General features: G+C 31.4%; 1 protein-coding gene across 1 annotated transcript; it reads left to right on the forward strand.

Annotated features, from left to right (window-relative positions):
* Positions 1-2813: 2813 nt before the first annotated feature.
* Positions 2814-3784, forward strand: LOC132759980 (complement C1q tumor necrosis factor-related protein 6-like). The gene is made up of 2 exons (XM_060751849.1): positions 2814-2865; positions 3306-3784. Exons 1-2 carry the CDS (start codon positions 2814-2816, stop codon positions 3782-3784), a joined length of 531 nt encoding a protein of 176 aa, XP_060607832.1.
* Positions 3785-11560: the final 7776 nt, after the last annotated feature.

Genomic DNA, 11560 nt, shown 5'->3' on the forward strand with positions numbered 1-11560 from the left:
ATGACACGGTTCCACCAGGAAGAATTACCGATGTTGATATCCATAATATTGTCACGAAAGCAACATTGTCAGGAGAAGCAGAAGTTTTACAATAGCATGGACTGCAACGCGGTGATGACAAAAGCATTGGTCGAGGTTAAATGTCAGTATGATATGTTAGTTTTACAGACCAATGTACTTTTTAAGACAAAGTAATGACAAGATAACTTTGTAATCGAAAGGATAATGCTATTCAAAAAGCTTATTCATTTTTTTCGTGTATTTCTTTTCTTCATAAACATTAATTAGCTGATTATTTTTGTATCTTATCTAGCTTCGGAGTACATATTCAGAAATCTCCGATGATTTTGAAAACTCTCCAAGACAATTTTGATGAATGCCGAGCTGTTAGATGTCCCCGGAAAATTTAGCTTTAAACTTTAAATGCTGGTGAAAAGGAAGCTTTGAAAAATAATTGTTGACGCAGAGAAATCTTATACCAGCACAAGTATCTTCGGGGCCTTAAAAGCAGTTGATGAAGTGGGTAATACTGGAGACGTGTCCAAACATTTTGTCAATAGTTGTTGCTAAAGGATATCGTGCATATGGAGAGGCAGGTAATTTGGAGGCGAAGATTTGACGTTTTAATGCAGCAGAAGAAGAACAAATTTCATGATTTATATTATTCTAGGATCTTGCAACAGGAGTTATCGTGTTTTCTGACTACAGTCGTAACAGCCTGTTTGTGTAGAAACAGAAGAGTCCTGGTATGTCATTTATAATATGTAAAACTTAATGAAGTTTTTGTGTAAATATATTTCTGTTGACAAAAAATTGACATTTTTTTTAAAATAAAAGGTGTAAAACACTTATCAAGTAAGAATTGCAGCGTCGTGTTTACATATTCTTTTGTCGAGTTACGAATTGAAATATCAAGCCATAGATTAATGGTTGCAAATACATACTCGTTTACGTTTATGTTATTATCTTTACAGAATGCAAAGAATACAAATGTTCCACTTGGGCAAGTATGAAAAACTTGATGAAGCCAACATAGAAATACGTACATATACCATATGCACGACTTAAAAACGATCGCGTTTGTGTCCTGTATGTTTATTAATAATGATAATTCTTTTGTGACAATAATTCAATTTGCTAAAAAATTCATTGTGTTTATCTATTTGCTGCGTATTATATTTTCATTGTGATGAAAGAGAAATAATAAATATTATTGACATTAGTAATAGAAAATTAAAAGCAGTTTCCCGTTTGAATTGTTCCCGTTAGCAATTTAAGAAAGTTCAATCTATAAGACCTAAACTACAAAAGAAGAATTCAAATTGTACACAATTTTGCATGTTGTATGCCAGACATACGCCAGTAATTCTAAAGTCCACACACCTAAAATAAACCCTTTAGGGGTACAGGTTCCTTTAAAGCGGCCATCGCTTTTCTACATAAATATCGTTATTGTTTGAAATTTAATAGTTTCTAATATCATTTCAAATTCAAAAGAATTAAGAAAGGAAAAAATAATATTTCGGGGATGATTAAAATACATTAGCAATAAGGAAAACCCACTCGATATCTCATAATCTCTTAATATTTTTTCAACTTTGAAGTAACTAATTGAAACTTAATATCATTTAACTGCTACATGTGCAGGGTATCTTCCTTATTGTTACGTCAGTACCCATCATTTTAAGTCATAAAACAAACCTTTTTACACATACTGTTCAAGTATCAAAGATAATTTGATTTAATAAATCAAATCTTTGTCTAATTAATATATTTATATATATTATGATATTATTGCACATTAATGGTAATCCTCAAATGGATATTAAGCGTATTTCAATGTTTATAGAAACACTCTATTGTGCAATTGTTTATTTTCTTTTTTACATGCAATAACATCATAATGATTACAAAGTAATATGATTTACACTTTAACTAAATAATGTTTTTTCATGTTATGTCATTAATAGTTATATAGCATCAGATGAATATTATGCGAATTTTAAATCTTATTTAAAGGTTTTGAATAATTGAACTCTAATATTGAAAAAGGAAAGTTCTCGACACTATACTATTTATAGTGATATTTCAAACAAAATATCATGCAGAATGTAAACGTGTTCCTATTTGTCTTAACAATGCGAATACATATAGATCATGCGTAAAAAATAGAATATACTGTTTTTTAAAAAGTACAGTATACTTGTTTAAATCAACAATATAGCTTCCGTGGTAATTTGTTATTTTTAGCACAAAAATGTTCAAACTTAAGAGGCATAAAAGTATTTCGAATATTTAGAATGGTAAAGTATGACTTTTTATATGATAATACTTCTGCTTGTTTTACTAAGGTAAGTAAACGATCACGTCAAGATGTAATAAGAATTTTAGGATAAAACTTTATAATGCAAGCTAGAGTTTTAAACAAAAGATAACACTAAATTTTCATGTTTAATTACGAGGGAAATAATGTTTCCCTTTACAAAAAAAATTTAAACAAGTACTTTTCAGATGAAAAAATGGGGCGGTAAGCGATTCTGAAAGGTAAGCTTAACCATAATATAATAATTAATGTATTGAAATTAAGTGTACATTGGTGGATAAAATTTGATTAATAAGGCAAACGTCTGGCAACAAAGCTTATTTTTTATTCAACTCAGTTCAAAATAAATAATCATTTAATGAAGCTAACAAAATTTTAATTTTTCCTTTTTTTTCACATATCAAAAATAAAACCGTTAAACGGAAAAAATAAGGCACTAAATATTTTTTCGTAAATTTAGCGCGTATTAACAACAAAATGACGCCACGACATGTATGCTCCGGTTTCAATTCCCGTTTTAAGAGTCCCAACCAGTTTCTCGGGTTTGTGATAAAATGAATGAGTGTAGGTTCAATACTGAATTTATTGAACGAGTTGAATAAAATTATATTATGCGAGCATGTAGCAAAATATTCTTTATTCAACGACTTCAATAAATTCAGTAATGAACCTACATACACGAATATGATATTCTATTTATAACATACCCAACATAAATACTGTTGACATTTCAAAATAATAATTTGTCAGTGGCGCGCCTAAAGCAAAACGCTTACATTTACACTACGAGGTACGTTCATATAACGCAAATGACATCACGTCAAAATATATGCACGGTCGTGCAATCCCAACATCTTTTGATAACAATAAATGTTTGAAAGAGATGTAAACAATTTAAGACTTGTAGAATTTCTTATTTCTCATTTAATTTTTCCTTTTATATTTTAAACAAGTATCTGTATTTCGCTTTTATATATTATAGAAGAAGGACAAGCTGATGCCAAGCCGAAGCCGAAAGACTGGCGTCCATCAACATTCTTATCTTTGGACTTTTCGGTTCACCTTTCGGTGTCTCTATCAAACGTAACTCCATATCGAGCGATAAGGTTTGACACGGTTGATACGAATCATGACGATTGCTATAATGTCACAACAGGGCGATTTACTGCACCGCTTAAAGGATTGTATGTTTTCTTTGCCACAATAACTACCACCGAAAGACTTAAAGCATCGCTATGTTTTATTCATAAGTTCCACCCTGTGGACCAATCGAGAGTGAAGGAAAGGGAGCAACTAGTAGAAGGGTTTAACAACAAAACTATAGCTGTGGTGCTGACACTTGATAAAGAGGACGATGTTTGGGTTCTAAATGTTTCCAAGGTGTCAGATGTCAGCCAAATGCAAGAACCTTACTACACATCTTTCTCGGGTGGTTTAGTTGATAAACTTACTTCAGACTGACAGTCATTATTTGATTTTCGTGTAACTGATCGCTGTTCAATCATGCACGGAGTTGTTAATGTTTTAAAGGGACTCCACTTGAGTTTTTTGACATGACGGGCCTGGAAATTATTTTTCGAGATTTAGATTTTCTTAGATGAAGGTCTGGACCAATAACTTGTGAGAAAAACTTCAGATCATTCACTCACTCACTCACTCATTTTTTGAAAAAGTTAATCAAAGTGTGTATGATGACGCAAAATTTGAAGAATTGTATCGCTTTTTACTCAAATCAGGCTATTTATTATGGAGGGCGATCTTTGCCAAAATTCCAGACATATAATGTGTTCCTTTTGAAAACTACTTTTGAAAATGCAAACATGTATGTCTAGCATTTTTTATTGCATTCGTGCACAGCAAATGATATGCCTCTTAATCCAATCTTTTAATTGAAGGCACCCGCTTTTAAATAACACGTTTACATGTAAATCTTAACTGATCTAACATGGAGAACAACAACACATTAACAAGTTCGTATCTACCATTGCATATAATACATAAGCATGTTTACACACTTGTAGATATATATCTGTACCTGAAAAACACAAATGAAATGTAAACTCGAATGCAGAAAATATAATTTAATAAAACGTGTTCCAGTCGTAGAACTACAACAGTACGTTTACACAGTTACATGTTTAAAATGACAAAAGTAGATTCACAAAGTTAGACGATTCTAAGTCATGCATGACGCCCCGCCTCTCTCTGAGTATTTGCGATCTTCTATCACGGAAATGTACGGACAGGTATAATACCCGTCGCCTCACTCCTATTTCTCAATAAAGTGAAGGAAAACACGGCTTCCATTCTAACTTTTTTTATTTCTATAATAAGTCCAATATTATTGGTATCAAATGAAAGATTACTCCTTAGGCTTTCTATGAGTGCCTCGGAAATAAAAATGAATTAAATAGATGTATGGAATTTTTAGTTTTTTTTTACTCTGAAAAGAACACTCTCGAATTGGTAAGAAAAACACGGCGTTCCCTCCAAACTTTTTTTAAGTTCGTAATATATTTTGATAATTTTGGATTGAAATTAAAGTGTGCTTCATACGATTTATGATATATAATTATATAATGCCTAAAAATAAAAATGAATTAAATCAAACTGAATTAACTTTCATTAAAAAGTTTATAATGTTACTTTTGTAAAATAGAGAAAATAAGAATCCCTAAAGAACGCTCAAAACGACAAAATTGAGAATGTTGCAGGCCCGGTTTGATTGAGCCTGCTCATGGACGGTAATGGAAAGAGCAAGTTATCGTCCACGCCCCCTAGCACCGGCTTAAGCAAAATTCAACATGAACTGGTACAATTTTGAAACATCCGCAGATGTGTTAATATGGCGATTATCATGGAACCTTCAATGTGACACGTAAGTGCCATACCATGAAAAACGGCATATGATCCCCAAGTAAAAAAAACACACTCTGAAATTCAGTAAGAAAAAAACGTGGCGCCCCCTATTTACTTTTTTTATTTCTTGGTCAATTTTGATAATAAACAAGATCATCAAGGAAAGGCGGCGGAAAATTACAATAGAATTGCACATTCGGTTTGATTGAATCTGCACATGAGTGATAATGAACAAGTGACGATTATCATGGAACCTTCAATGTGACACGTAAGTGACACGCCCCCTAGCACCGGCTTGAACGGTACTCAATTCTCAACACTTAATAAGGCTGGCATCAATGATCCCGTAGGACCAGAAAAACACTGAAGTGAAGTACGGGGCAACTTTTTACAACTGCCACACGGCACTTGGCACCTGCTGTTGTGAAGTATTAAAATCTGGAAACAAAATGATCCCTCGGAAGCATTAATCTTTACAAAATTACATAAGAATTGCAGACTCGGTTTGATTGAGTCTGTACATGAGGGATAATAAAGAAGTGCAAAAGTTTTTATTCATACTGAAAATACCGTATTAAAGATTGTACATATGTGCTACGGATAAGTATTTTCTTGATTTCGGAAAGGAAATCTCGGTGGCCGCTTTAAAATCCTATTTTTGCAAATACTTGCATAGTTTTTGTTGAAGGTGAAATTTGTGCCAATACATTTTTTCAATGATACCAATAAGAATATTGGATGTTTTTACATTATCAATAAAATTACTCCCTTGAAGTTGGTCATTGTTTCCCCTAAAAATTTCCAAATCGCCGATGTTTCTCAGGAATATATGATAAACAAGATCAACAAGGAAAGGCGGCGCTCAATGAACGCAACCCTACATGACCCAGCAACAAGAACAAGTGGCAAGAATCCCAGGCGGACCCCAAACAAAACACAGGACAGGGCACTAGGCATAGCACGGACAGGCTAATCACTAAAATGATAAATAATTTGTAACTGATAAGAACACGATGTTAAATAATAAGGTAATGCACAAGTTATCTTCATCATCAATGGTAAAATCAGCAATTTTCAAGTGATGTTGCTAGTGACAAAACTTTTGTAACAAATGCAACATATATATGTTATGAAAAATGCCGTATGTTGTCCTTAAGTTTTATTTAAAAATATGGGAGAGGCGCCGTTTTATACCTGTCCGCAATAGAAGGTCGTAAATACTCCGAGAGGGGCGGGGCGTTATGCTTGACTTAAAATCGTTTAACTTTGTGAATCTACTTTTGTCATTTTAAACATGTTACTGTGTTAACGTACTCTTGTAGTTCTAAAACTGGTAACACGTTTTCTTAAACTCTATTTTCCGTATTCGAGTTTTACATTTCATTTGTATATTACAGATCTATAAGTGTGCAAACATGCGTATGTATTGCATGCAATGGAAGATACGAACTTGTAAATTTGTTGTCGTTTTAAATGTTAGGTCAGTTGTTACGATATATATGTAAACTTGTTATATAAAGGCGGTAACCTTCAATTAGAAGATTAAGAGGCATACAATAAAAATGGTAGGCATACAAGTTCGCATTTTCAAAAGTCATTTTAAAAAGGAAAACTTTACATGTCTGGAATTTTGGCAACGATTGCCCTCCATAATTAATAGCAAAAAAAGTACGATTTTTAATTATTTTCCGAGTACAGTTCTTAAGTATCTTTAAATATTTTTACAGTGCCCCATCTGATCTACGTAACAAAATTAAATTTTATCTTCTTTAGACTTTAAGACCTCAGCAGATCACGTTCATTAAAGGCTCATTCCATATGGATACATTCAGTGCATAGCCCTCTGTATTCTTTTATATATGTCATTATTTACAGAAGGTCATTATCGTTAAAGATATTTCATTAAAGGAACTCAATTGAGGTTTTAGACCTGACGGAAATATGTTTCTCTTGAGGTAAGTCTTGAAAAATAACTTTCAAACTTACACATTTCTCAATCACTCTGTTATTGTTGCGTTGCAATGATTCTCACTCTAATTGGGATACGAATAACACAAAAAATATGATTTTAGATTTCTTTCTGAGTATATTTCTTAGTTATCTCTTGTGTATATGTCTGTTTTTAAGTGCCCCACTTAATCTACATGTATGTAAAAATTACAATGTTTTAATGCTTTTTGACCTCTGTAGAGTTCCTTTTAAACATCTAGTCTACCTTTACTTTTAAAAGTATGGTTATAATAAAGTGAGGCTTACGAGGTTATTATGATCCGCATCTTAGTCAGAAATATCCACATGTCATGACAATTGCATGGGTGAAGTTACTTTTTCTTGTATTCTTGTTACATGCTAAACATAGTTTAAAGGCTTAAAGGTTATGTAATCAATGATTTAAATACCCGTTTCTACAATCTGCATGATAGTTAATAGTCACATCCAGCATTCTAACACCGACCTTAAAGTCTTCATTTTGAGTATATAAGAGTATATCTTATTGTTGTCAACAAATTGTTTGGGATTTTATCTAGTTCTTACTTAAAATAATATGGTCGTCAGAAAAATTTGTGTTCAATGACTTCATAATCTTAACTCGACTCGCCACCAGATGAGCAAAGATTTGCCAATAACAACAAATTTAAAAACAATGTATAAACGTGTTAATAAATTGTTTACAACTGCATGAGAAATTTAAGACGAATTAATCAAAATATTACTTTTTTGTCATACATATTTTGTACAAAAGAAGTTAGGACTGCCTCTGCAAATTTCGACATGATATTTCTGTGTGTGTGAAAAATGGTTACTGTAGCTCAAATCATTCTTTAAAATTAAAACATTGTTGATTTTTTTAATTTTCATAAATTCTGTTCCTTGATGCTAAATAATATATAACATATAACAATATAGTGTAACTATTTGATATCCATAGAAAACTTATGTCTATTTTGCTAAAATTATTATTCACTATTTAGGGAGAAGGAAGATGTGTAAAGCGGCCGGATAGCTCAGTCGGTAGAAACTAGGAACATTGTCCGAGGTTCCTGCGTTCCAGTCAGGCTGTACATATTTCTCACCCTATTACATTGTGATTGCAAATTTTTCTGGCAATCATAATGAATTTAAAAATGCTCACTGATATACAATTATTAAATCCAAATACATATCAATAGGTTGACTTTTTGTACTTTCAGTTTCTACCAACATAAAAAAATTATATACTGTTTACTTTTATATCTATATATTTACTTAAAAGGTGGACTTTAACTAGATATAGTGGAATTAACATAGTCAAAATCTCTCAGCGTAAAATTACTATTTGTTTACAAGTTCACTTTCTTAGTTTAGATGATAGACAGAAATAGCGTATGTGCATTCCGAGTTTGACGGAAAGGGCTGGATAGTTGCGATTGCCAATAACTATTAATCATTATGTAATTATTTCTACATAAAAATATAATTGCTTCCATCATACTCATCATATAAGAATTATTTACGATTGTTACTCCTATAACATTTTAGTTATGGTTATTGTTATTGTTCTTTTTAAATTGATAATTAAATAAAGAAAAACATCAGGGTATAAATGAAAAGGGGCAAAATGTATCAGTTTATTTGTTTTGAAGAAGTATCAGTTGTCTCTCTTTGTTATTGCGAGCTTTTCTTCATAATGAGTGTACAAAAGTGTTCCTTTCAGACATCTAATGAGATAACATGAAATATAACATAATTATAATTATGAATAATAGAATGACATTTTAATTTTTTTAAGACAACTATTGTATTGATGTTGTGAAGATAAGCTCTTAAATGGGAGAAAACAATAATATTAAGTAAGTAACGGCTTATGTGAAATTGTTTTTATGTGTATTTATTAATCAATAACCGTCAGATGTCTTAACACTTGTTGGTTATAACTGGCATATGATTATTTTCTGATAATGAATAACATAATGTTCTATAGTTCAAAACTTGAAATATACCATATTAAGATCTATCGTTGCCGTATTTCCTGGTTTCAAGTAGTTTTATGTTCTCTTCACTGTGTGCAGGCCCATGACATAACAGTATATATCACTTTTTAATGATTGTTGTCATAATGGAATCTATGCCGGTTGAAAAAAAATCAATATAAACGAGTATATTCAATGGTTTTAAACAAAGAGTAACTTTGAGTAAATTCAGCATGTTTTCCAAGGCTCACTTTGTTTATATGAATGAAAACAACTGATATACCAATTAAAAGTGACCCACATGTTTCTAGTCCTTGTGCGCATGATTTCCTTTCGTGGCTTTTTGTTGGGATTGCAGAAATGAAATCCTTAATAGCTGTCAGTTGAAGAAATCAAATTACAAACCGAAGAATGACGGAAGTGAGTTCAACAGTTCAAGACACTGTGTACATTGTTGGTTTCGATTTAATATTGTATCCGTCAAGTTAGAGATTTCATACAATGGCAGTTGTAAACATTAATAAACATTATGCAAATCATGGTAATTTACCACAACGAACTAATCTGTCTTCCGCACAAAAGAGTCAATCTAATTTGACATGGATATCGCCAATAACAACACAATGCTTCAAAAAGTGGAGACAATTCCATTCCGTTCACAAGTGAGTTGGCATTCCAAAAATATGACCTGATCCTCCAACTGTCATCTTTGTCACACATTAGCTCAAATGCCTAAATTAAGTTTTTGATAAAACTCAATATGCTGTGTCTTGTTCGTCCACTGTGAGTTAAATAGTTTTCCTCTTATCATATCATCAGGTGTTCGTTCAAAAAGATAAGTTTCATTTCAGTAATGTTTTGCAGTTATTTATATAAAAATTATTTTTATCAGTAAAATGAACTTTACTTTGAGATCCTTCACATACTTGACCTCCATTGCTGATTATTTAAGATAGCAAAATTCTGAAAAAGACCATTTTAATTTACGAGTTATCAGAATGTATGGCTTGCAAGAAATTGCGATAATGATAAGCTTGTGTCCAATTAACAAAATAATAATGGTTCTTTTGCACATGTTAGTGTAATTTAAGGCAATCAGTGTCATAAATGACCTCTGTATAGTTGAGATAGTATATCATTGTATATCTTTCAGTTGACAGTACATTTTGATGTTCTTAGCGATATTTGTTTTAACTGTTTAATTGAAATGGTGAAGAAATTACAAATACACACGTATGTTAGTTGATTTCCGTATTAAAAATCACCTTAAGTAGCAGGATGCAAGTATATGATACTGTTCCTATATTCTAGATGAAACACGTTCCTCTATTCTAGATGGAAACCGTTCCTATAACCAATATGAACACTGTTCCTAAATTATATGTGAAACCGTTCCTATATTCTAGATCGAAACCATTCCAATATTGTATTTTGAAAACCGTTATGTATTCTTTATCAAAACCGTCCTTATATATATATTATTAAAACCTTTCCCATATTGTATATAAAAAAGCCGTCCATGTATTCTATATGAAAACAGTTACTATGTTCATGCTATAACGCTATACCACGAAAATTACTTTTTCTATTGCATTGATGGTTTGCTAATATATCTATATATCAGTTAGTGTTGCAGACAGGAGATTGGCATATCCAACTGCCTTTAATATCAATGCAAAGTAACACAATTAACGGTCAAAGCGAGTTCATACATCAATATTAACAGAGGAAATTAATATGCTTTTAAACATTGTATACATATATATGATTTGAACACATATGTTCGTGTAAATGTAAAGTATTTTCTTTCTAGGTTACTGATTGATATTCATATTAGCCATTTCATAATGTAATAATATGGATCATAATAAATGTAATGGAAATCTTTTTGTTTTAATAGTTTGTCAATTAAGTCACAATTGTATTACTATCATATTATGTCAACTTTATAGAATTAAGTATACGAGAGGTTTGTGTCATGATAATAAATATTTCATTGATAAAAATTATGCAACTCATGACCTGAATGCTTAATTAACCAATAATATCTGAAATTAACTAAATCTCTCAAAGCTAACAAATTAAATGACATTCAATGTTCAAGAGAAAAAATCCAGGGTTTGTTTTGTTTTGTTTAATACATAGAAAAAATACAATATATGTACTCTAAGCCAATGTATTCTAAATCTGGAATTCAGTTGTAACAACATGTATGCTATCAGCCTGATAACTGTGTGCATTGCTATCGGAATCATATCAAAGTTAACTGGCAGAAAGCTCACATAAGTCTATTAATTACTTACAAGCAACGTATGATATGTGTTTAATAACAAGTATATTGTTTGGTAAAACAGTTTGAACAAACTGTAGTGTGGCATCAATTTATGCAGTTTTGCATACTTTTTTGAGTTTCTTATCAATTAGTTTT

Source organism: Ruditapes philippinarum, unplaced genomic scaffold (assembly GCF_026571515.1).
Source record: "Ruditapes philippinarum isolate M1 unplaced genomic scaffold, ASM2657151v2 ctg4755_1_1_1_1, whole genome shotgun sequence".
Taxonomy (NCBI): domain Eukaryota; kingdom Metazoa; phylum Mollusca; class Bivalvia; order Venerida; family Veneridae; genus Ruditapes; species Ruditapes philippinarum.